At 44.8% G+C, this 26,754-nt stretch overlaps 2 protein-coding genes across 2 annotated transcripts in view; one reads left to right on the top strand and one right to left on the bottom strand.

Annotated features, from left to right (window-relative positions):
* Positions 1-478, bottom strand: part of dgkh (diacylglycerol kinase, eta) — a 58,383-nt gene extending 57,905 nt beyond the window's left edge. Inside the window, exon 1 of the mRNA XM_056426218.1 lies at positions 295-478. Coding sequence (XP_056282193.1) covers positions 295-342 — 48 coding nt within the window. The 5' untranslated portion in view covers positions 343-478. The remainder of the gene's footprint in view (positions 1-294) is intronic.
* A 905-nt stretch (positions 479-1,383) lies between these two features.
* vwa8 (von Willebrand factor A domain containing 8) overlaps positions 1,384-26,754 on the top strand; it is a 50,155-nt gene continuing 24,784 nt past the window's right edge. Inside the window, exons 1-25 of the mRNA XM_056425409.1 lie at positions 1,384-1,598; positions 4,291-4,368; positions 4,494-4,624; positions 5,239-5,349; positions 10,683-10,850; positions 11,178-11,342; positions 11,685-11,734; positions 11,845-11,953; positions 12,057-12,161; positions 12,248-12,376; positions 12,936-13,070; positions 13,534-13,611; positions 14,850-15,010; positions 15,283-15,396; positions 16,689-16,869; positions 17,943-18,020; positions 18,123-18,238; positions 18,383-18,483; positions 18,948-19,054; positions 20,228-20,299; positions 21,842-21,918; positions 23,323-23,398; positions 24,226-24,361; positions 24,810-24,929; positions 25,702-25,907. Of these exons, the coding sequence (XP_056281384.1) occupies positions 1,460-1,598; positions 4,291-4,368; positions 4,494-4,624; positions 5,239-5,349; positions 10,683-10,850; positions 11,178-11,342; positions 11,685-11,734; positions 11,845-11,953; positions 12,057-12,161; positions 12,248-12,376; positions 12,936-13,070; positions 13,534-13,611; positions 14,850-15,010; positions 15,283-15,396; positions 16,689-16,869; positions 17,943-18,020; positions 18,123-18,238; positions 18,383-18,483; positions 18,948-19,054; positions 20,228-20,299; positions 21,842-21,918; positions 23,323-23,398; positions 24,226-24,361; positions 24,810-24,929; positions 25,702-25,907 (2,943 nt within the window). The 5' untranslated portion in view covers positions 1,384-1,459. The remainder of the gene's footprint in view (positions 1,599-4,290; positions 4,369-4,493; positions 4,625-5,238; positions 5,350-10,682; positions 10,851-11,177; positions 11,343-11,684; positions 11,735-11,844; positions 11,954-12,056; positions 12,162-12,247; positions 12,377-12,935; positions 13,071-13,533; positions 13,612-14,849; positions 15,011-15,282; positions 15,397-16,688; positions 16,870-17,942; positions 18,021-18,122; positions 18,239-18,382; positions 18,484-18,947; positions 19,055-20,227; positions 20,300-21,841; positions 21,919-23,322; positions 23,399-24,225; positions 24,362-24,809; positions 24,930-25,701; positions 25,908-26,754) is intronic.

Here is a 26,754-nt window from a genome sequence, read left to right as displayed (position 1 = left end):
ATTTCTAACCAGGCTACCTTAAAAAATAAATGAAAAACCAACACTGCCTACAACATGGAGACACCCAACAATAAAACGTGAACAGGTTTCGAGTCGCTACAAATCACAGCAGCACGAAGGAAAACACGCCACACGAACGCGCAGCACATTACGGAGGATGAAACACCCCCAAAGTGTAAAACGAGGTCAGGAACTCGCTATGAGAGCTCTTCTTTGCTCCGGGAGGGGAAGCTGTGCAGACTCGAAGTGAATTGAAAGAAAGAAAAAAAGTATCCAGTGTTGAATGTTACTAACCAGTTCCTCCCAGGCTGGGCTGCGGGTGTAATGGCAGACGTCCTCCATAGTCTCGGACCTCTCTGTCCGCTCCCGGGAGGAAAACGAAGAATCAGTGAAAGGTGGAGAGACTCTCGACCTGCCTCTCTGCCGTCACGCCGCTCACAAGCGCCGAAGAGTCGGGTTTAATTCGCCTTGTCCTCCCTTTACTGCCGCCGCTCTCGCCCTTCTCTCTCTCTCTCTCTCTCTCTCTCTCTCTCTCTCTCTCTCTCTCTCTCTCTCTCTCTCTCTCTCTCTCTCTCTCTCTCTCTCTCTCTCTCTCTCTCTCTCCTCACGGTTTTATTCACAGCCATATACGTGGGGCGTGCACGTGAGTAGGTCTCTCTGAGTGTGTGCGTGTGTATGTGTGTGTGTACGTTTAAATTACGTCATCGATTTCGGTATTGCCTTTGCTAATCCATTGGACGAGTTCATAGATTCACTTTCATTGAAGTCAACAAATACATCTATTTTTAAATAGTATCAACGGCATCAACATATGTCATATATTTTTTGTAAAGCAACACTTATAACACAACTACTATTAATAATGAGTATATGCTATATAATACATAGTCTGTGGCTTAATTTTATGATGGAATGTGAGTTAGAGGGGACCCAAAAGTGCATTACATCATTACGGATACACTGAGAGAAGGGGGCTGTGATCCATCACAACATGAATACGTTTAATTCATATAAAATATGAAAATGAAGATCCAGTATTCCTGCAGAGAGAACATGTGTGTTGGGCACACTTTAACCTCTGAGATTGTTCTGTTAGTCAAACATGCAAACACACAGTCTACAGACACATTCAAACACAATAAAACAACTGTACCCCAAGGAATTAGTATTACACACATCATATATATATTTTAGTATATTTTATTCACGATGTGAAAGTACTCCAACATCAGTTAAAGTCTTATTCCGATGTTATTAATGTTATAAATACTACGACGGAACGCTCGAAACCCGAAGGAAACAAACCCACTCCGGAAGACTTTAGCTCCGGACCCACGTGTCCCTCTATTATTAGCTTCCGGCTCTGACAAGATGAGCCGACATATGTTATGAAACGGCTCCAGGGCCCGGTCAGCACATCGCTTGACACCAAGCCTGCGGGTTTTCTTTCATTTTAAGGATGCACACACAGATGTTGTGTCACGGCTCGGCAGCGGCCGTCGCTGCCCGGAGAATGCGGCATATTTTCGGGGCCGTTCTGGGAAGAGACGCCTGGATGTGGAGAACTCATGAGGTCAAACTCCTCAACACATCCGCAGGTGAGCTGCCCGTTCGTAACAGGTCGTCCCACCACATGGCACGAAAACAGCGGGCAGCTTTTTACATGTTTTATGTCTGAAACGGCAAGTGTGCGATTAGCGCGGCTAGCTAGTAGGTCAAAGGTGAAAACCACGTTATTGATTCGTGTCAAGTCAGGTTGTACCCACGGACCCCACAATACGCCTCTAATGAACTAAGTCATTATGGTATTTGAGTGTGAACCGTATCTAGTGGTCATTAACAACACTGAGACACGTATGTAAGGAGTATTGTCTTCTCAAATTGACACTAAACCAAAACCTAAAGAAACTGCTCAGCGGCTTAAAGTCCAAAACCTGAATGAACCAATCAAATCATTCCAGGCTGAACTTCACCGAGAAGTCAATTCAAGTTCATGCGTCAGACTAATTCAAGTCGGGTTTAAGGAGTCAAGACAAATGACTGTTTGTGTTCCTTACAAACTGTCTGTATGTATTGTGCACATGATCTAAATAGTATCAACATGTGTTACATTACATTTTAATCCTTTCAAGTATCACGCCGTTCCAAATGGACATAACTTTGTCTAGACCCCGTCCCGTCACACTGGGGGTACGAAGCAGGCGCAGGCGTGGGTTGGGGGTGAGGGTGGTGAATGCATATCAGTGTGTTGAAAGTTCGTGTGTGAGTGGCCTGGTATATCGTCCTCCCCCAGGCCACAACAGACAGAGTTCTCAGTCCGCAAGATGGTCGTTGCCATGGAGATAGCCTTGAAAGGTCCCGGGGAGACAACAACCACAGGTGTCTGTGGATAGGGGGAAGGGAATGAGAGAGATTCTCACTTCAGCGATCTTCGGGGGAGTTGTTGATCCAGTAACGGCCTCGGCCAAGGCCCGTTCTGGTTGGGGGAGCCGAAAGCAGATAAGATCGGGATTGTTTGGTCTTCCAGAAGCTGCATTCAATTTGCGCAACTACTATCCCTCCATTTTCCTCCCTTTTTCCAATAGGTTTTCAAATCGATCCAATTCATTTTCAGAGCCGTCGGCTTCTCCACGATGTAATCATTCTGGCGGTTTAATGCCACAGTCTGAGTGCCAACAACTCTGCCCAGCGCATTCGGGCAGCCTTAGGGGGCTTTTAACAGCTGTCGCCGTTTCCCTAATTTTCCGATAAGCCAGGGCAGCGGCAAATCCAAACGGCAGAAATCCTGTAATCATAGTTCCGAATAGGTAGACGTCTTCTACGTCCTCCACGGAAAGGGCCGCTAGGAACAGGACAAGCCGACGCTCCCACGCGCCCGTCGTGTAACCAGCTGCCAACGTCCCGGCAGGACGGGCAGGTTCCCCGAACCCGAGCTTCTCGTCGAGAAGACGGTGTCAATTGCGTTGAGAGTCCAGTTGATCAAATCCATGGTTTTTAGTTCGAAGAGCGATGCGGAGAGAGTCTCTCAAGTATAAAACAAGACAAGACATGACGATAGGAGCCAAGCAGGGAAGGTCATGGGGAGGAGAGGGAGAGAAAAATGCGACCGCCTTCGGAGAGAGCCAAACGAGATAATTGTCATCTGACTCCACCCAGATGCACACATGTATTTTGCTTGTATTACTTACACATCACAGTGTCCCACATCATAAAGAACAGCATTCACACTCGAGTATCTCGGCTACTTAAACCTGACTCCAATTAGTCTGCAGATTGTAGCTGTACTTAAATTGACTTTTTTTTAATGCCATGCCTGATTTCTTAGGCTCATTCAAATCAAGTTTTGGACTGTAAGGCGCTTTTTTCTTAGCTCAAATATAACCAGAATGATGTTTGGCAACGAGCCATCGTGCACAACAGGTTTCTTTTTTTTTCACGATTTGTCACAGTTGTAAAAGTGCCGGTGTAAAAACACAAGAACGCAGATGAATGATGGCTGAATTGTGTCTAGCTATTTTGATTTGGGTCCTGTATTTGTACATGCTGGCTCACTGGCACACTTCCTGGAACACTTGAACAGAACCGAGCCATAGCTTCTGCCACTCGTGACACCTGTGACAAGTGCGTCTGCTGGACTTGGCCCGGGAACTTGGGAGAGAAGCAGCTAAATGGAATTCATCAACATACTCGTTGAATTATTTACACCGACTCGTGTGCCACTGTGACAAAATGTCTTCCGAGAAATGTTCCATGCGAGGCGCAAACCGGGGATATTTATGAGTGAGCAATATATTTAACACATTGTTTTTCTTTTATTGTTACTGAGTCAACGATGTCATCCATGGCTAACACTAACTACAAGTTAAATATCAATAGAAGCTGATATTGCACCATCCTGATTACCTTCGCATTGAAAATGCGGAAGGTAATGTTTTGATCGGCGTGTATATATTTATTTCTTTGTATGCGTGTTATTCGCATAAGTAAAAAAGTATTAAACCGAATCGCAAGAAATTTGGTGGGATGATTGGTTATTATCCGGGGACCATTTGATTAGGTTTTTGGGATCGATCGGGTCAAAGGTCAAGGTCATGAAAAGGTCAACATCTTCTTTTTACCAAAGCGCGGTCAATTTATATCCAATTGGCATGCAACTAATGCCAAAATGTTCATAATTCAATGCCCAATCTTGTGATATGCGAAGGTATGCGCTCTACCGAGTGCCCGTTATAGTTATGCCTGTAAAAGTCTTCCTCAAGTCTTCTTTGCCCCCCCCCCCAACGTTTGCAGGCGACACGGTGACGATCGGAGACATCTCCTACAAACTCAAAACGCCCAAGAATCCTGAGCTTGTTCCGGTCAAACACAGTATGTCATCTCCTCGTTTAGAGACCTCTGTGAAAACACACGTTCACATTAAAAACGAGGAAGACGTTGGAAACAGGGAAAACAAAAAGTGACTAAAACGTTATTGTTTGTTTGGGGTTCGCTAGTTTCAGACTCCTTACCCCAGACTGTGGTTCAGCACCTACGATGGATCATGCAGAAAGACCTTTTGGGCCAGGACGTGTTTCTCATTGGTCCCCCCGGGCCGCTGAGACGATCCATAGCTATGCAGTACCTCGTGAGTAAACACATAGAGATTTGTGGTGTAAAAGTACTTGAAATGTTTATTTTAAAGACATGACAAATGTGGAATTGAAGCAAAATGTTATCGTACTCTATATCTCATCTTCCTTCTGGAGATATAGATTATATATTGATTGTTTGCCTAACCCATATTTTAGAATGAACCTTTCTCACAACTGGAATCTTGAAAAATGTTGTGTTTTTAAAAGCCTGCAAAATTCTCCTCTCATTCTTATTGTGTAACAAAAGCCTTAAACCTCCTGTTGCCTTCGGGTCAATTTGACCCGATTCAATGTTTAACCCTCCTGTTACCTTTATATTTACTGACATATTTTACCCTTGGGGTCAATATGACCCCAGCTATTAAAATCTCCAGAAAATTATTAGAATTAATATTGTTTTCCAAGTTTAAGTGTGAGGTACTTTATGTTTGTTTGTTGACAACCGAAAGAACACCAACATTAAACATTGAATCGGGTCAAATTGACCCGAAGGCGACAGGAGGGTTAAATATTGAATCGGGTCAAATTGACCCGAAGGCAACAGGAGGGTTAAACCTCCGCGAGCGGTTCTGGAGTTCTGAAGTGTTCCCCCCTCGTTGTTGAACAGGAGTTGACCAAACGGGAAGTAGAGTACGTGGCTCTGTCCAGGGACACCACAGAGACCGACCTGAAACAGCGGCGGGAGATCCGCTCGGGGACGGCCTTCTACATCGACCAGGTAGATCCACTCGGTGCATTTTAGTATTTCTTTCAACTCTTACACTGTCAAGCAAGCCGGGTTCGAAATGAAGCCACGTTGAGGTCAAATCCGCTTTTCCAGTCATTTGCCACCCTAGCAGAATGGCTTTTGGCACAATAACATTTGCATGTGAATGTGATGTGCACTTGAGTGGAAATGTGGACGTCTGTCTGTATGTGTTACCCCCGTGTAACGGACTTGTGACCTCTCCAGCATGTATCAAGAATAATGGAATATACTTATCAACATGTCAATGCCACACGGTTATGTTTTGTCACACCCGTGCGTGACTGTGAGAGAGAACAGGGGAGAAAACAAGAACAAATCCCCTTTTAAATCTACAACAATATGAGGTCCGTGGCTCATTTCCTGCTCATTAAATCAAACTGAGATGGTTTAACTCAAATATTTTTCACATTTTGCCCTGACATTGGGTTTACAAGTGCTCATTTTAACATTTGTTTTCATTTTTTATGATGTTTAAAAAAAATTTGAATTACAAAAACACATTTGGAACAATACACAGGTTCTGGCTAACACTGAAGAAATAATATGACAAAAGGCAAGTTGTCTTTAATCGGTCCGATGTTTCTTCCACAAGTGAGACATTGTGTGTGTGTAATCTTCTCTGTGAAGAACACACACTGTCGGCATTCGGTCACAGCGACACACAAACAGCGGGGCCCTCCTTTGCCGCTCCACTCTGTTCTTTTCCATGCCACCTTCTGATTGATCGAGCTTCATGCAAACAGCCATGCCCGCGCTTTGTAAGTCCAAGTAACCATGGGAACCAGCGGTTCCTCATTATCCCGACCGGTTCCTCTAAGGAGAACTTTCTTGTTTCCATTTGTCGGCGTTCATTTCTCACGGGTGCAGAAACGACATTTAAGAGCCTCGATCACGAAACCTCCCTCACCGCGCGCTTCGAGGAGACCATGACTAGCTGAGATAATTAACATTTACTCAGTCACGTCGTTACCCACAGCTAATTAGCACATGGCTTCATTTGTGTGAAAATGTATCGGTCGCACATCAGTTCAAACATAAACTCCAAACAGGGTGACTTCTCTCACAATTAGTTCTCTGCACATTTGTCCTCTGAGCTTTACTCACGAACCTGGGGGCCACTTTGAGAGCCGTGTGGAGGCAATTCCTGAATCACAGAGCTTTTCCATCATCCTCTGCCTGCCATCCAACTCCTGTTTCCAGGACTGTTGAAATGTTGCCCGTGCGTCAGCTCACAAAGTTTCTCTTTCTCTCTCGGGTGCCTGAAGGGTACTGTGCATGTGCAACTATCAACAGAGAGGAGGAAGGAAGCGATATGGCTCTTCACCTCAGGGAACAAATGATGTCAATTGCCACATAAGTTGCTCAATATATTTTCCTGAACTGACCCCGGACAAGAGAGCTGTCCTTCTTGCTGAGCTGTGTCTGTGTGTATGGGTATGTAGAGATTCCTCTGTGGATGTAAGCATACTCTCCTGACCGAAAAAGACATATCTGTGCTGCGCATAGTTGCGTATAACCTGCACCCCAGCCGTTACTACTGTGAGTATTTTTTGTGATCTAATAGAAAGTAAAAGGGGGCTATTTATGTGCAAACAAGATTAAGCATCACGGCCTTCACCCTGCTGATGTGGCAGTTTTGTTTGGCTTTTGCTGATTTCTCTAATTTGATGGTTGTGTGAGTCATAGTGATATTCCATTTACTAAAATGAATGTCAGGGTTCCATCAGGGGAAAGCACTAACTCTGCACATTTATTAAAACCGTTGCTTGTGTTTTTCAAGAAAAACTCAGAGGCCTTTTTTTGTTCAGTATAATTCCCTGAATTACGTGTGTGTGTGTGTGTATATACAGGACTGTCTCAGAAAATTAGAATATTGTGATAAAGTTCTTTATTTTCTGTAATGCAATTAAAAAAACAAAAATGTCATGCATTCTGGATTCATTACAAATCAACTGAAATATTGCAAGCCTTTTATTCTTTTAATATTGCTGATTATGGCTTACAGCTTAAGAAAACTCTAAAATCCTATCTCATAAAATTTTAATATTTCCTCAGACCAAGTAAAAAAAAAGATTGATAACAGCTGAGTGTTTGTCAAGGCTCAGGAAACCCTTGCAGGTGTTTCGAGTTAATTAGACAATTCAAGTGATTTGTTTAATACCCTACTAGTATACTTTTTCATGATATTCTAATATTTAGAGATAGGATATTTGAGTTTTCTTAAACTGTAAGCCATAATCAGCAATAAATCAGAATAAAAGGCTTGCAATATTTCAGTTGATTTGTAATGAATCCAGAATGCATGACATTTTTGTTTTTTTAATTGCATTACAGAAAATAAAGAACTTCATCATAATATTCTAATTTTCTGAGACAGTCCTGTATATACATATATATTTTAAGTTAAATACTTTCATCTTTTCTCTGTGATCCAAACCGTTATTTCTTATAAGCGTCTTTGTGTACTAGAAAAGCGCTATACGAGTCTAAATTATTATTATTATTATCCTCATTGGACGAGGACACGGTAATGTACTGTACATCGACCACGGCTGGTCAAAATAATTTGTTTCAGTTTTCTCCGCTAAGGGAATACCAAGCAACCCCTTTAACTCCCCGAGGAATCATCTGCCTCCCACCTTCTCATCAAAATGAAAGCAGGTCTCCATTGATTCCATAGGAACAGCTCACGAATAGAAACGGCATTATTGCCGGCAGCGATAAGTGTGAAAGGTTTGCTTATTTCTGGTCTTCCTCGAATCAAATGAAATTCTGTGCCATCTACGTTGGCACGTGCTTTAAAAAAAAATTATAATTAAAAAAATTGTCGTATTGGAGATGACGTTTATTATAATTTTGTGTGTGTATTACAGTATTTGACGCACATTTTTGTGCGAGGGATTAAAGACGCGTGTGGGTGCAAATTAGCAAGCGGTTCTCTCTTGAGAGGTTTCGGGTATCGTAGGAGGTGTTTGTGTGCGAACTAGAACATCACAGTCCTCCTCAGGGCCCTGTGCTGATTCGGAGGCCTAAATTCAGACTTAACGTGTCAGTCCCTGTGCTTAGCCCCGCCTCCCACCCCCGTCGCTTTAGTTCATACTGTTTCTTTTTTCCCCCGTGCCGCCCCCACAAGTTAGAATGAAGGATGGACTAACATGGATGTAATCATATGTGTTGTTGTATTTCCGACATCGCCAGTCACCGCTGTCCAGTTAGCGGGCGCTTATGTAAGGCCGCTTACCTCAAACCCACACTGCAAATGAGACGCTGTTGCAGTTATAAACACCTATATATTGCCACCTCCACTCCAGCGAACCAATGTTTAGCCTCTGCAGCAGCAAAAACCATTGGTTGCACTTTCTAGGAAATACGTCAGTCACGTGTAGCGAGTAAACAACCAAGCGATCCTATTTAAGGGGACAAGCCCTCAGTGCTGAAGCCCAAGAGGGTTGAGCTTGGACAACTTTAGAAGCCTGTGGTGGGGGCGTCTTATTTTATACAGTCAATGGGCTGCACCTCAGGGAAAGCCAAGAAAGAAAATGACATCTAAGACAAAACTTGTACAAAGTTCTTTGATAATAGTTATTACCTTCGCATTGAAAATGCGGACGGTTATGTTTTGATCACCATGTATTTATTTGTATGCGTGTTATTCGCATTACTCAAAAAGTTTTAAACCGAATCGCATGAAATTTGGTGGCATGATTGGTTATTATCCGGGGACCATTTGATTAGATTTTGGGATTGATCGGGTCAAAGGTCAAGGTCATGAAAAGGTCTTTTTACCATAGCGCGGTCAATTTATATCCAATTGGCATGCAACTAATGCCAAAATGTTCATAATTCAATGCCCAATCTAGTGATATGCGAAGGTATGCGCTCTACCGAGTGCCCGTTCTAGTTACTTCAAGGATTTGGCCAAGAGAATAAGAGTAAAATTAGATATTTGGGCCACGCAAAGGGAACAAAGACGTAGGACTCCAGCGGACCCAAAACTACTGTTGACCTTGTGCTTTCTGAAGTGTGACTATCAGGGATGAATGAGGAAGTCATTTTATATAATTTGGGTTCTTTTTTTCCCTTATATTCTCGCCCATTTAGTTTTGAATAAATAATGGGCTCTATTTGAATGTCTTTGTAATTCTTCAATGCCAGTCGGGTTAAGTGATCTGTTTTCTGGCCCAGAGCTCTACTTAAAGCACACGGTAGTGAGGATTAGTTTGTGTGTATCAGTTTACAAGCGTCCTCATGCAATTTGGGTCTCACCTGCACTGAGTTTGGAGGACATTTTTTTTACAGTTCCACATAAGTTGATTAGAGCATGCATCACTGCATAACTGAGGTGCATTAGGTGCAGAAGAACTAATACACAAGGGCCATTATGACCAAATGACCAAACAGATGTAAAAAGCCTCTATATCACTCTTCATCTTCATGCTCCTAATCCTTTCATTATTCCATTGATGCAACCATCTATAATCTAATCTCCAACATTCTGGTGGGATGTTTTTGCACAGTTAGTGTCAGGCAGAGTACGAGGCCTGTCTGCCCCCCCCCCCCCCCCCCTTTCACCATCCTGCGTCACTTACATTTTAAACAATTATCTGATTATAGCGTTGGTGCCGAAAATGGATCCTGAGTTAAATATAGAGCATCTGGTCCTCGCTATAGTTTTATGGCTCTGCTTCCCACACAACCTGCCACTATTTACATGCAAACCTAATTATATGGCAACTTGCACTGCGGCGAACCCAGACGGCTAAAGTTTCCTGCCTCTTGACGTCAGACGCACTTTTTGACTTCGGCAGAAATGTGCATCTGCACAAAACACACAAACACACACACACACACTGTTGAAAGGAAACCACGTATAACTATGTTTTTTAAACCCACAGTTGGTGGTAGAAAATAGGCCCTTCCGAAGAAAAAAAAGAGTGTCTGAGACTGTTTGAAGTTTGGTTTGGAGAAGTTTGGAGGATGTTCTAAACACAATAAGCTGAGGACATCCGCAGGAAGGGCCTTATGGCTTATTTCATCATTAGAGCAGTACAGTGCACAGTCGGATTGCTCTTTGTATTAATGCCTTTAGCATTGTTAACATTCAGGAAGGGTCAGAGATCCCGCTGGACAATGGAGCAGCAGGTTTGGCCTGCGGCGAAGCCCATTGCGATGATTAGGGTTGGGCCCGACAAAGCCGCCATTTCCCGATGGCAGCATCTTCCCCCGCATCTCTTATTATATTTCTTGGCTATTGGATGAGTCTAATGACGAGTCTTATGTGTGTGTGTCCCCCTCACCCCCAGTGTGCTGTGAGGGCAGCCACGCAGGGTCGGGTCCTGGTCCTGGAGGGGCTGGAGAAGGCGGAGAGAAATGTTCTGCCTGTCCTCAACAACCTGCTGGAGAACCGGGAGATGCAGCTGGAGGACGGCCGCTTCCTCATGTCACCCGAGCGCTACGACAAGCTGCTGCAGGTCAGCCCTCGGAGCCACAGAGGTCCAACACCGTTGGTCTGTTCTGTTCCCAATCGAAGCTTTCTGCTTCGCACTCTGGCTGCAGTTTATTGAGCCTCATCTATCTGTATCTTCACACTTGAGCGGTTTGCATTTTCACACTCCTCCTACAGTGGTCGCCTTGTGTTTTTAAAGGGGGGAAAAAATAGCCGTTGCCATAAATACCGTGTGTGTAATTGTTACTTGAAGGCTGTATACCTGCAGCATACAAATTGCATTCAAGATGACGTGTGTAAAATGGCAGCAGGTGGAGCGGATGAGAGTGTGTTGTGCCTCGATGCGTTGCAGGAGCACACCAAAGAGGAGCTGGACATCTGGAAGATCGTCCGTGTCAGCGAGGACTTTCGGGTCATCGCTCTCGGCCTTCCGGTCCCCAAGTACAAGGGCAACCCTTTGGATCCTCCTCTTCGCTCTCGCTTCCAGGCCAGAGATGTCTATTACCTTCCATTTAAGGTCTGTCTAAGAATTACAAGCCTATCTAACACAAACCATTTACCCCGTCAACAAAATGTCCCAATGATGAGAGAACAGCGCCTGGATCATCCAACAACGGTTTTCATTACCCTGCATAATAATAAATGATACACACTGTGAGCAAAATGTATTGGAACTACCAAAGGAAACGCACTGTACCTGTTTTTAATTTGGACTCTTTATTTTGAGTTTGTGAGAAATTAAGAGTTAAATAATCCATCTGTTGAGACCATGGGTCAAATACATTTAATTAACGTTTCAAATCTTTCGCTGCTTGTCTCCTTTTTTATATAATCTTGATATATGTAGTTTTCTTTTCAGGACCAGCTGGAGCTGTTGTACACAGCTGGACCAAATGTTGCTGCAGAAAGGTGAACTAAAAGTTAACACTTACTGAAGCTTTTCTCAATATTGTTTTATTTGTGAAGTCTTCAAAGTCTCGTACTTCACGTGCAACATTCTGCTGTCTACGTCGTGTCAGGGTGTCCCAGCTGCTGTCGCTCGCCACCACGCTGTGCTCCCAGGAATCGTCCAACCTCGGCCTTCCTGACTTCCCTGTGGACAACCTGCTTCCTGCCCTCCGTGTGTTGGTGAGAATCCAGGCCCACCAAATGTGCCTTACTGTTGGATTGAAGAGAACAATAGAGCTCTGTTTGGTCCATGGATGTGAGGGTCTTTTCTGTGTTGTTGCAGGACGCCTTCCCCATGCTGTCCTCCCAGCAGCTCGTCCAGAGACTTTACCCCTACAACAGCATCCTGGGCAAGGACGGGCGCGCGGCCGTGGAGGACGTACTCAGTGTAAGTCAAAGCTGTGAACCACCAGTGGAAGTGCACCTCACTGTCGCCTCTATGTGTTGTCACCTACCTCCTTTTTTTTTCCGTAGAAATTTGAGCTTTTGGATGGTCTTCGTCAGCCAGCTCCCAGCGCCATTCTGAGTGTGTCCAGGACAAAGGATCTCGAGGGCCATGCAGATGTCTCATTATGTGTCGCGGACAAAGAGATCACCTTTCAGGTACCAGCAGACTGGCTGCATGCCGTGTCAAACCAAAGCCCCCCGTCTGTTAGGCAGATGAAGTATACTTGGCATTGGGGTGAGCAGCCCCTTTTAACCCTCCTGTTACCTTAGGGTCAATTTGACCCCATTCAATGTTTAATGTCGGTGTTCCTTGGGGTCAATTTGACCCCAGGCTGTTTTTCACTGTGTCAAACATATAAGAAATATCAAGTTTTTTATATATTTAAAGGGCTATTTAGGTAGTCAACAAACAAACATAAAGTACCTCACACTTAAACTTGGGAAACAATATTAATTCTAATAATTTTCTGGAGGTTTTAATTGCTGGGGTCAAATGGACCCCAAGGGTAAAATATGTTCGTAAAGGTAACAGGAGGTTTAAGGACATACATCACTTTAGGGCCCCTAAAATACTGAGTCAGACATTTCACAGAGATGTCCATTGTCTTACGGCAGGCCACACACATACGCACACAGGAGACATGGACACACACATACACACACCCACGTGACGCTGTTTTGCTGCTCTTTCATGGCAATTTGTTGTCCCTTTCAGGTTCCAATGGGCATCAAGGAGACCCGCCCACCCAACAGCAGCCCTACGTTCATCAGCACACCCAGCCACGCCCAGCTGATGGCGGAGATGATGCAGTCCCACATGGTGAAGGACATATGTCTGATAGGAGCCAAGGTAGCCGACACAGAAACCAGTACAGAATGGGTTTATATTACAAAATCAATACACTCGAGTATCGCGATGTTTTGTTTGTGATCCGGTTGTTTTTCTAAAATCACTATCGACAATAGTTGTATTGAAATATATTTGTCCATACAGTTGTTTCACTGCCTGTTTTTATGTTTTTTTATTTATTGAATTTGTACTTTTTGTTTATATATTTTTGAGCTATCAGAAAATTTAAATTGCTCATATTGCACACAAAGTATGTTGAATGTTACAGGAAGTTTGGAACAATGTGTAAATGCAGATCTCACTGTTCTGATTGCATACAAAAACACGTCTTATTTAGATATTATTCATATGGTGGTGGTATTCAAATATTGTTTTGCTTACGGATATTGCATCATAAGCCATCTGTACAGTACACATGGTGAATATGATCTCTGGTCTTTTTTTTTTTTGGTGTGTTTTCTAGGGTTGTGGCAAGTCGGTGATTGCAAGAGAGTTCGCCCAGATGCTGGGTTACAGCATCGAGCCGATCATGCTCTACCAGGTAAATACAGACCGGTCTGTTTCCTCCAGTCTGGAGCTTCATGCTTTCTAGTGTCTGTCAAAGCACTGCAGAGTGTGTGTGACGACTTTATTATGAGAGGGATCCCATATCAGTGGCAGAAACTTGCACAGTTTATGACCTGTGATGTCATGAAGGAGGTCAACCAATAGGAAGGAAGGTCAAACAAATGGCCTCCAGTCAGGAAGGGGTGCTTTTAAAAAAAGAAGTCCTGCTAAGATAGAAAAGGGCTTATCGGCTCTGACCAGGATGTTCCACTCTTGTCTCGCACAGCAAAAGCAATGCAACGTAATCCACTTGCTAATTATAATAAGTAATCAGTGGATGAGTTAATGGCTGAGCAATACTGGAAGTCATGGTTCAAGATTCGTACACTATCAAAAAATATCTAACTCACAAATGTAAAGCTGAGGAAAGGTACATTACGAGGGCATGGAGTAGGTTTATGTGGGATTAAGACAGCAGTTTGACCAAAAGAAAAAAGCCAAACATCTGGCTTTCATCACCTGAGCCTCAGGCCACCCGTCAGGCCAGAAACTGACTGATTGGAAGATGGCGAAACAAGGAGGGCTGCTACCCTGTGTCTGTATGGCAAAACGTGCGCGCTGAAGACTTCTGTTTCAATGCGTCGTGCTGCAGCTATTTGAATCCTTCGTCAGGCGAAACAAAGTGACATTTAAGGATTTAGTGGAATATATATATATATATTATTTGTTGGTGTGTGTCCTTCAATTAAGAAATACTCAAAAGCCCTTTTCCGGTTTCGCATGCTGCTGCAATAATAGTCTGAAAAGCTTCATCCACATGTTTAGACAATGAATGACGGCATCGCGAGCAGACACAGGAATACAAAAGAAAGAGGGCTGTCCATTTGATCTCCTACCTGTTGGTATCATTTCACGCTTCCTTCATTCTACCTCATCGTAAATGCCAAATGTCTTCTCGCTGGGGAGCAGCTACCGGGTCAGTCATCGCTGCATGGAACAAATCGTGCGCCCTGCTCCCCTCCTCCGCCACGCCACGGCAGCGTGGTCGTGGATGTGACGGCCTCCTCGCTCTGCAGGCGTTTCCCCCCCCCGCCGAACACAACTGTGCTATCGGCTGTTATCCGTGAAACGTGGATATGCGATTCGGCAGCAGGGCCGGGATCTGGAAAGAAAATCTCGGATTCCACCGTCTTCCCCTAACTTCTCATTTCCTTCCCTCCCCCTCACTTCCAGGACATGACGGCCAGGGACCTCCTCCAGCAGAGGTACACGCTCCCTAATGGAGACACGGCGTGGAGGCCGTCGCCGCTGGTCACCGCTGCCATCGAGGGCAAGCTGCTGCTTCTGGACGGCATACACAGGGTCAACCTGGGCACCCTGGCTGTTTTGTCCAGGTACTTTTAGTTAGCTTGAAATATACAGTTTCCTCTATTGACTCACTGTTTTATTTTTCTTTAAGAATGCTTTGATATTATTCCTTGTATTTATCCTCTGTATTCTGTGACGTCTTTTTGTAGTTCTCCGCTGCTGCGCTGCTTGAATCTATTCTCCTTTTTACATTTTTTTAATCTGAAGGAATTTGGTGCTGTAAATAACAAATACACGCAAACACACACACACACACACACACACCTCTCAGCTTAACCCACTGTGTTTTTTGTCGTAGGTTGCTCCACGACAGAGAATTGGATCTGTACGATGGGACCAGGCTGCTGAGGTGGGACAGATACCAGACGCTAAAGGAACAACTGCAGTTGAGTGACCAGCAACTGCAAGAGAGGTAAACACACACACACACACATACACACACACACACACAGGTCAGCACACAGCGGTCGATGTGTTGCAAAGGTCGGGAGCATTTCTGGATCTGCGTCAGACTTGGAAACAAAAAATCTGTGGTCCCTGACTTTTCAAAGACAACAGTTACTACATTCAGCATTAGCGCCACAGGATGAAAGACTTAAAGGGAGGGGGGGAGAGAGGGAGGCAGAAATGGAGAGGGGGGGCAGAGACTAGAAACCAAAATAGTCTAAGTAATAAGTAAACCTTCAGATTGAGGACGCTGGCGTCTCTCTTTGTGGGACTTGTACAGGCGTCCGAGTCCTGAATGGATTCACCGCTCCCAGTAAATAGAGTGGAGAGCTGCTCACTGTGTGTTTGTGTTGACTCACACGCCTCCTCTCCCAGATTATGAGTATTGATATCGGCCAACTTATTCTGAGCCTCCTGTCAGGGCGGGCGTCTCCCCAGGTGGTCCGACCGAAAGGAGCCCGACGTTAAAAGAATCCGTGGGCCTGCAGTGGTGGGGGAATGTTGAAATGATGGTCTCTAAAGGCCAGGTTTTTACGATGGATTCATGAGTTTGGATGCTTATTAGATACCAGAGCACGGCCACTGGTCTCTGAATCGATGACGCAGTATTTTACATTGTTGTGCTGCTTTGCATTGAATTTGCAATATATCACATGTAAATGAATGACCGTTGCGTGGTCTCGACGTGTGTGTGTGTGTGTGCACATGTCCGTGTGTGTGTGTGTGCACGCCTCCATGCACACTTATAAAGCCACCGAAGCTGGCAGGAAGGATGTTTGTGGTGAAACGTCTGGGCTGAAATAAACCCACTTCCTCTTCCTCCACTCTGGTGGCTCCGAAACAATGTGTGTGTTTGTGGGCGCGTGTTTATGTTTATGTGTCCACCAGGATATGATTGTGCTTTACAATACAAGTCCCAGTTTTTATCAAGTTCAAGGTTCTCGCTGTTGCAAAGATGACAAAGTGAGAGAAGGATGAGAATGAACCAAGTAGTTGCTAGGCAACAGACTGTGTGTGTGTGTACATAACATGCATGTATGAAAATATGGATTTCTGAACAGCCGCTCGCTCCGATGCATCGTCCCGCCCCTTCTGAGAGTCTGATCTCCAGCCTGCCACAGTGTTTCCTGTTTGCACAAACAAAACCCAAACTTCTCTTTTTAGAAGTGCCTCGTGGTTGGGCCCAATAATTACTTTCACGTGTGAACTTGTCTTGCCACGCTCTCCTACAGCGACGATCAATGTGTGTTTTCGCAGGTCAATCTTCCCCATCCACCCGTCGTTCAGGGTGCTGGCTCTGGCGGAGCCCCCCGTGGTGGGCGCCAGCAGCAGCAGAGGTCAGCAGCAGTGGCTCGGACCGGAGCTGCTCACCATGTTCCTCTACCACACGGTCAGCCCGATGGCCAGAGCAGAGGAGATGGACCTCATACAGGGACTGGTGAGACACGCCCACTAACTCACACCTACTTGAAGAAAGGAACTTGAACCCGTGTGTAAACTTGATCTAACGGGTTAACAAGCTGTTACTTGACTGGTATTTACAAAATGTTCACGTGGTTTCATAATTCAACTGGATGTTAATCACACTGATTAACAAGAACAATGAAATCATTTTTAAAGATTTCACTGGCCACTGAGCAAAACAAATGGAGTTTAGTAAAAAGAAGTGTCTTTCATTTACTTCATTTAGCTGCTGTTGCTTCTGTAATTATGTCATCTTCTATTTCTTGACTGAAAGCTTTTGAGCGGCGGACATGAAAGCTTCCAAATATGAAACACTGCTCTTTACTGGATGCTGCCTTTTGATGTGTGACAAACTAGTCGAGGGTGACAGGGTCTCGCCAACTTCTGTCTAACAGGGCGGGGCCTATTGCAGGAAAGCTGGCGCTTATTTTCAGCCGGGACTCGATACGAAACAAACTGAGTCGGTAAACAAGGTTTAATGCAAGATGGGACATTTTATTGAGACTAACAACCTGGTTGGGTCTCCGCGGGGATGTCGCATGGCTCGGTTCACCTTGATTCCATTCAGTCAGTTGTCGGGTAATAGTATTCTTGGGTTGAAAAGGATTCGGTCTCAAACGTGAAGTTTATTTATCTGGTGTTATTCTGTCGTCTTCAGGCTGTGATGTTGATTTTTCGTGGCATTTTTTGCCTCTTATTGATCTGTATGACACGGAGAAAGAAGCGATGAATGTTGCCATTACAACTCAACACCCCGCTAAAACAGCAACCTTCATGTCGGTACAATTAGTTTTAGCCGGCTGTACCTAATAAACTGGCAAAGGAGTGTACGTTTCACCAGGGGAAAAGCAAGTGGCCACGAGTCACTGTGGATTCTTGATAGAAAACGTTGTTTTTCTCGCATGGTGGACGGGAATGTATTTAGTGGGGTTTTAAATGGACATTTTGTGGCTCAAGTATTTCTCAAAATCCATTTGTCTCTTCTTATAAACAGCATCCTCTTCATCAGTCCTCCTCATCTCTTTTTTAATCCCCCTCACTCTTTAGACTCGCGGCGTTCCAAAGGAAGCAGCCGAGCAGCTCCTGCACCTCACGCACAGCCTCCGCGAGACGAACGACCCCACAGTGAGCGCACGCACACTCCCTGGTTTGTTTACATGTGTGCGACCCGAGTAATTTATTTATTTATGCGTGCGCGTGTGTGCGCGTGTGTGTGTGTGTCTCCAGGCCCAGTCTCTGGCCTCTTCTCTCTCCACGAGACAGCTGCTGAGGATCTGCCGCCGTCTCTCCCGGTACCCCGAGGAGAGCGTCGCTCACGCTGTCAACAAGGCCTGTCTCTCCAGGTGGAACGCAAATACACACACACTCAAAATCCTGTTTCTGTTTTGTTGTTTTTAATTCCAACTTTTGATTTACTTTAAAAAAAAGAAAGAAGAAGCTATGTGATTGTGTGCACCGGTGATATAGTGTGTGTGTGTGTGTTTTAGGTTCCTGCCCAGCTTGGCCCGTGCCTCTCTCGATAAGAGCCTCGCCGACTGCTCCCTACAGGACACACCCGATCCTGCTGAGCTCTCTCGTGACGTCAGCTGTAAGTCAACGGTCCGCTGTCTAGACTCTCGACTGCGTTTCTCGTATGTGTCGTGGGGTAAAGAGTCTTTGCGGTGTAATGAGCAGATGGTAGACGGCGTCAGATGCTTCTTCCTGTGATAACGAATGTGTCAGTGACAGTAAAATCGAGGGGGGCCCACCAGCGACTTATGTCATTTCGGAGCGGAATATGAAGACGAAGATGCGTCGGGGGCCGAGATTTTGAATTGTGTTTAAAAATGCGTGTGTGTGGGGGGGGGGGGGGGGGCTCACTTGTTCAGAAGACAAAGCAGCACGCCAAAGCCTCCAGACTGCACGTCACAATGTGGGTCAGTGCTTTGAGAAACAATACCCTGCATCAACAAATGTGAAGGAAGAAGCTACTGAGTTCTCGTGAAGTCGCACACACACACACACGCACACACACACTCATGCACACAGTGACTGCATCCTGTATTCCCCCAGGTTCGATAAAGGACGGCATGTTGACAATTGGCAATGTGTCGGCTCCCGTCTACATTGCCACTGAGAAAATGAAGGTTCCAGATGTGCTCTTCTACGATAATCCCCAGGTAACCACGCACCAACCCACACGGACAAATATAAAACCGGATTAGAAACAATAGAATGTGGTTGTTGATGTTTCTCTCAAACCGAGAAAGATCACTCCTCTCCCCCGCAACATTCAGAGCGTCCTTCCGTCGCGGTTCAGTGAGGTCGTCCACCACCTCCGATTGTTTCTTCTCCCCCTTCAGTCTCATTCCTCTTTTTGTTCTTGTTGTTTTTAATATAACTCTGTCCTCGTTGCGGTGTGTGACGTCATTTCATTATGAAGGATTTAACTTTTAATTCTGCTATTAGCTGATATTTTTTCCAGGGCCGTGACCTTTTAGTTGTTGCCTCTCGGCTCCTTTCAGATACACAGGAGTCTGAGTCCTAGTCCTGTCCTCCTCCGATTGCTGTTATTGATGGATTTCATTGGATATGAAAGCAATCTGACATCGGCAGGAAAACTTGTTGCCGTTGTTTTTTTAAATTTCAGACACCAAATGTATTTTTTTATGGATGGCAGCCTTCTTATGTAGTCTTATATGATTACAATGAGCTTATTATGGCAAATGAGAGATCTTTATTTTTTTTTAAATGTAGGTCATTGTCTCTATGGATGGAATAGAATAACTTACAGATTAGTTGGAGATGTAAACTTTGCTGCGACGTCTTAATTAAACTAGATGTACTCTGATAAACGACAACATTTAAAAAATGGCTCTTCATATCAAAAACTTTGCTGACCCCTGATCTAAAGAGACGACACTCCGTTGGCAATGACGGCATGTGACCCAGAATTATCTCGTTCCCTCTCTCTTTCTATCTTTCGCTCAGTCCTGATTCTACCCTTTTCTTCCCTCTGCCTGCTCGTGTTGGAGACTGAAATAAAAGTGGAAGAGGCTGAGATAAGATGAGTGCAACGAGGATGCCCTACTTTTTTTCCTTTTTTTTTTTTACATGACCTGTTTTCTGTCTAAAATCACAGGCAGCCGAGGGGGAGGGAGAGCAAACTTCGACATTTACACCTCAAACTCATGTGGTTTTAATATTAATAGTTTCTTCTTCTTCAAACAGGGACAAACGGAACTCTTTTCATAATATGTGAACTGCAATTCATCACATCTGCCCTTCTGGGTTCAACCAAGTCCCCCAAACAAATTTCTGATCCGCTTTTGTCTGTTTAAATCTCCCTGCAGCACTTGATGGTGATGGAAGACATGTTGAAGGACTTCCTTTTAGGAGAGCACCTCCTCTTGGTGGGCAACCAGGTGAGTGGCGCACCGCTGTGCTTGTTGAGTGGAAAAATGCTGCTGTTTAAAAATCCCGATGCCCTCCTTGGGAAGAGCTGGGCCTCCGATTTATGATCACGCTCTTGATCCCGCTTTGGTGACACCCTGCGCCCCCAGGCAGGTCCCTAATGTGCCGGGTTAAATGGGGAAGAGAAGAGGAGGAGCAGTGAGTGAATTCGGTCTGTGTGTTTAATTCAGTTTATTATGTGTAGCCCAATATCACAAATTACAAATTTGCCTCCGAGGGCTTTACAATCTGTACACATACGACATCCGTATCCCAGGACCTCAGGAACAACTCCCAAAAAATAGAAAAAACTCTTTCACATTGAAAAAAGGGAAGAAACCTTCAGGAGAGCAACAGAGGAGGATCCCTCTCCAGGATGGACAGAAGCAATAGATGCCATGTGACCAGAATGAAGCATTACAGAGTTACAACACATTCAATGAATTTGACAGAGTGTATGCACAGTTCACTCGGCAGGAGGCATCAGACCCAGCCGGGTCCGATGGACCCTACGAGACGTGAAGTCACAAAGACTCCAGGGAGAAAGCAGAGTTTATAATGTGTGATGGAGAGATGTAAATTCATCCATAAGGAGAGAGAGGAGAGGACAGTGTATCCTTTACAGTGGTGTTGGATGACAGGGCAATGCAATCTACAGATCACATCACAAATCTCTTGAGGTGCTCAGGTGCTCAGAAATAACTTTTGTCTTTGTTTAAGTTCAAAGTTGAAGGTCATGGTCATCCATTTTTTTGTCTTTTAAGGTTTTGCTTTTCAGCGAGTTGCTTGGTGCTGGTTGGTCTCCTCTTTATATATAATGAGTATATCCATCTGCCAACAAATAACAACATTGGAGTGTTTCCTGATATATATATAAGGTAAAAAAAAAAAAAAGCACAGAACCTTGTGGAATCGTGATTATTAAAGTTAGTGGTCATTGAGTTCATGAAGTGAAGAACAACTGAGAGATCGATGATGAATAGGATTTAAACCAACTTAGTGCGGTACCCAAAATGCCAATCGACTGATCCAGTCCCTGTAATAGGATGTCATGGTCAATGGTGTCGAATGCAGCACGAAGGTCTAACAAGACCAGTACAGAGAGGAGTCCTTTATCTGCTGCCATTAGGAGGTCGTTTGTAATTTCCACCAGTGTTTTATGCAGTGTTGTTTACGCGAGAGCGAGCGGGAGAATCTATTTGCGTGGCCGGAGTCGAGGCATTAGGAGCCGTCGGAGCGGCTCACTGGACGTGTGACAGAGCGGCGGCGGCGGCGGGCGGCTCTGTGGGACGCCGGTGGGAGTCCCAGACAAAAACAGCCCTGTCGGAACACGGCACCGTCAAAACCGGGACAGAACTGGACTCTCCCTCTCAGCGCTGCCTCTCTACACGGGGAACGGACACCTCTTTCCCTCTCTTCACCTCCCATGTTACTGACACACAGCTGGTGTGAGAGGATTTCACGCAATGTTGCCGGTTGCTAAATGTGTTCTTTGTCCCCGTGTCGTTCCGTAGGGCGTCGGCAAGAATAAAATAGTGGACCGATTCCTGCACCTTCTGAACAGGCCCAGAGAATACCTGCAGCTCCACAGGTGAGGAGAAAGCTCAAAAAGTGGAGGAACTAGAGGATGTCGCATGTTGTTCTTTTCTTAACATGAACTATTGACCTTCCTCTCTTTACCCAGTCTTATGGAGAATTAGGAAGACGAAATGTCAGTCGCCGCGGTGTCTTTGTTCTCTTTTATAATCCTGTCGCAATTCCTTCGGCTTCTCCTGGCAGCTTCTCTTCTGTCCTACTTTCTTCCATTCTGAGTCACCGTCTCAAGCTGTCTCTGAATAGCTTCCTCCAAAATAAATAAATAATAGAAAGCACAATAGGTTATTTTTCCATTCGATTGCTTGTGAATCTAGTTCACATGTCCCCGCATCACGTCTGGGTCACCAGCTGGCAGCTGCCAGATAGCTCAATTGAGGGGTGACTTAATAATTGTGTGCATTAAAAGTTCTTCAATCTCCAAAACAGGATGTCAGTTTCTAAAACAGCATAATTGAATCTTGGTAAATTAGGATGCTTTTAAGAGCAAATAATCACATGTTTCTTGACAGTACCCCAATAGGAGGAACAAAGAAACCCTATTTAAGGGAGATGTGAGCAGCCAGCAATGTCGCTTACTCCCCTGCCAGCCTTCCCATCAAAGGGTGTCAAAACTATTTTGGTCCTCAGTAAATTAGGCCATCATTCACCAGAACAAGGACTTCACATGCCCATAATCCAGAGGAACCATTCGAAGAAGTCCTTGTCAACTCTGGTCCATCTGATTCTTTATACAACCCCACATTTACACCTGCGATGAATTAGGTCATCCATAGATCAATGTGAAGGTGGCCCGAGGTCAGAGGGGGGCCTTGTATGGATCATAGCACTAAGATGACAGTGACCTGGTCACGGGGGGAAAGGCACCAAACCGAGGGGCCAAGAAACCTGAAGAACCGAAGTCTCGGTTCAATCTCCTCAACGAGATCACGGTCAACGCGGTTTAGTTTGTGAAAGTCGAAGTGGAGCCGAGCGCGGACGTGGCCCGGTTAGCGACTGTAGCAGCAGCTAATATTAGACCCGGGCGGAAGCAGGAGGATCTGTGCATGCGGCTTTTGGGAACCCGGGACCGAAAGCCTACAGAGATGTGGTTCAGAAAAGGCAAGATAGACCGGGAAGGAAACTAGGACAGCTCCTGGGTCACGCTGTGATATATCTGGAGGGAGGGGGGGGGCGGTAGGAAGAGAGATGTTCAGAGAAAGAGGGAGAGGTCATTTTCGGAGCGCCGCAGGGGAATCCATGCAGTTTGGGAGACGCTTCGGCGTTACGTTTGAGTTGCTAGCGTATCGGTCTTCAATTCATTGTTGTTCAATTCTCCACGTAGAAGCATCCCCCCCCCCCCTCCCAAATGAAACAATAAAGGAAATGTCAAGCCTGTTTGTTTTTTGTGTTGCTCCTTCAGAGATACGACCGTCCAGACTCTGACCCTGCAGCCCTCGGTCCGAGACGGCATCATCGTGTACGAGGACTCGCCTCTGGTCAGTCAGTCACACTTTGACTTTGACAGGATCGTTCCTCCTGTGTATGTTGTTCATATTTTAAGCGTTGACACCAGGTCAGTAAAGAAAAATATATGTAAATGTATATATTTTCACTCCTGGTCCTGAGAGAACGGGGGTGGCGTAAAAGAAGCGCCCCCGAAGCCCTCCACTGATTTACTTTGCACGTTCCCTTGGTTGCAACCCGCCATCTGTTTCTGTCTCTGCCACCCACCCATGTTCTCCTCTCTCCTCCCTCCTCTATCCTCCATCCTCACTCCTCCCTTTACCGACTCTCCTTCAAGTCTCACTTCAATTTAGCTTTTTTTCGCAGCCGACATTTTGACCCGTCGCGTCAGGAAAAGCACTAACTAGTGATGTTAATTAATGACTGCTATGATCCATCGACATGTCCCAGTTCGTCATGCCGATGAGGCAATCTGCTAAATAAGACAAACTGTCACACCTGCATGAAATGAGGTTATTACTAATGCTGCTGTGAGTTATGCTGACATTTACATGAGGTTAAAGTCTCCATATTCCTCTAAATAATGATTACGGCACCAGGGGAGAAAGGGACAGTCTAGGAATACCTGGGCATGTAGGCATGACATTCCTGTTTGATTGAACTGGGATTTATTTAAATGTTTGTCTCCATCCTCACCATTGGTTGTCGTAACATTTTACTCGCCAAGTGAATTGGGATTTAGGGAGGTGGCTTCATTATAAAGACTGCTGACATCAGAGAGGAGGTTCAGAAACACTGTTGTGATACATTATGACACGTGTGTGTGTGTGTATGTGTGTGCATGTGTGTGCGTGTGTAGGTGAAGGCAGTGAAACACGGTCACATATTGGTGATTGACGAGGCGGACAAAGCTCCCACCAACGTCACCTGCATCCTCAAAACCCTGGTGGAGAGCGGAGAGATGATCCTGGCCGACGGACGCAAAATCCTCTCAGGTACACACACACACACACACACACACACACACACACACACACAGGGTTTAACACCTTGACAGAAGAGATGTCCCAGATACAGCGTGCGGACAGACGCGGCACCATTAGATGGACGAGTTGAGGATTGGATGTCCCAGAAGACAAACGGGAGTAAAACATCAGATGCAGGCCACGAAAGGAGGCTTAGGATAAAAGCCTTTATGGACAGGTACCAGTCGGTTCTGGAGCAAGATGAACTATAAAAGTGTATATTTTCCCAGTCGTCCACGTAATCACAGTGGTCGCTGACGGCTTAACCATTCCTGAGAGGCTCTTCCTCCCAGAGGAATGTAAACACATCCTTGAGACTTCATAAACACAAACTTGAGGGGTGTGTGTGTCGAGAATAACTTGTTTTGGTGTGTTTGCTTGTCATGTCCCACTAACTCTGACCTCGTCTCCTGCAAAGATCCCCAGGAAGCCGAGGGGAGGCCCAACACCATCGTCATGCACCCCGACTTCAGGATGCTCGTCCTCGCTAACCGGCCCGGTTTTCCGTTCCTGGGCAACGACTTTTTTGGAGCTCTAGGTACGCCGCACACATGCACAACACCGCACCGTCCTGGAGCAGAGGATGAGGACTCTGCTCCAGGACTTTTCTTTTCTTTATCAACAAACTCGTATAAAAGTTCAAGCACATTGGGACTGATGCAGCTCCTGGAAGCCCTTTTGTATCAAAGGAAAACCTTGCCTGTAGATGTATGAGGACTCAAAATGACTTAAGTATAAATAAATAAATGCATGAATAAATATGGGAATAAATGCTTAAATACATGTATAAATAAATGCTTAAATAAATGTATAAATAAATAAATACAGGAATGAATAAATATAAGTTATAAATCAACAGGACATCATTAAATAAATATATTTCTGTATTTCTTCATTTATTTATTTCTCTATTTATGTGTCCACACGTATTTCTTCATTTATTTATGTGTGACATTTACGTGTCCGTATATTCAAATGAGCTGGGCGGTCCATTTATTTATTCATTTATACATTTATTTAAGCATTTATTTATTTATACATTTATTTAAGCATTTATTTATTTATTTATACATTTATTTAAGCATTTATTTATTTATTCCTATATTTATTCATGCATTTATTTATTTATTTATTTATACTTACGTCATTTTGAGTCCTCCATATAAATGCTGCATAGCTCCATGAGTAGGTTTAGGGTCAGGTTCTAGTTTCAAGTGTTTTTGCATCGGTACCACTGCAACAAAGTGCTCGGCTCCAGGTAAATGTGGATGTTTCTGACACTCTCACTCTGGTTGCTGTCCTCTGAACAGGTGACATTTTCAGCTGCCATTCTGTGGACAATCCAAAGCCCCAGTCGGAGCTGGCTATGCTCAAACAGTACGGCCCCGACGTTCCCGAGCCGACGCTGCAGAAGCTGGTGGCCGCCTTTGGAGACCTGAGGTCCATGGCCGACCGGGGCACCATCACCTACCCCTACTCCACCCGAGAGGTGGTCAACATAGTCAAACACCTCCAGGTCAGACGGCGCATACGATGCATTTTTTAAATTTTATTATCAGGTTTGGTCTCAAATTATTATTTTTTATTTCATAAAGATTATGTGACTTTCATCCTGCGCTGCTCGATGCTTTAATAATGCAAGAGCGTGTCAGAGAGAGGGGGAGACTCTGTTCCTGCCTCAGTCCAGACCGACGGGAATTTGCGAGATCTTTGCAACATCTCACAAAAGTACATCATAGTTTGTTTTTGTCATTGTTGAACACAGAGTAGGAAGAACGGATAACCGGAAGAGCAGAGCCTCGAGAAGAGAGTGAATTCTGCAGATCAATAATTCACTGCACAGGGACGAGACCTTATGTTTTTCCCCACTGGCCATAATATTCTGTCATCAATCACCACCACTATTGACATCTGCGGAGTGGTACAGATACAGGGGGATTTAGTCCGAGTCTTAATTTGCTTCTTTGGAGGCAATAGCCAATGTAGGCTCTAATTACCGCTTCACGTCTGGTCAGGTCAATACCGCCCGATGCTCTTTACGTCCAATCGGTGTTTTTAGTTGTGACTAGTTGATTGCGCAACAATTTATCGGCCCGAACAGTTTAACCCTCCTGTTGCCTTAGGGTCAATTTGACCCCATTCAATGTTTAACCCTCCTGTTACCTTTATATTTACTGACATATTTTACCCTCGGGGTCAATTTGACCCCAGCAATTAAAACCTCCAGAAAATTATAAGAATTAATATTGTTTTCCAAGTTTAAGTGTGAGGTACTTTATGTTTGTTTGTTGACTACCTAAATAGCCCTTTAAATATATTTAAAAACTTGATATTTCTTATATGTTTGACACAGTGAAAAACAG

This window comes from Pseudoliparis swirei, chromosome 2 (assembly GCF_029220125.1).
Source record: "Pseudoliparis swirei isolate HS2019 ecotype Mariana Trench chromosome 2, NWPU_hadal_v1, whole genome shotgun sequence".
NCBI classification, from domain to species: Eukaryota; Metazoa; Chordata; class Actinopteri; order Perciformes; family Liparidae; genus Pseudoliparis; species Pseudoliparis swirei.
The sequence above is the reverse complement of the archived record's forward strand: the minus strand, read 5'-3'. Positions and strand labels throughout refer to the sequence as shown.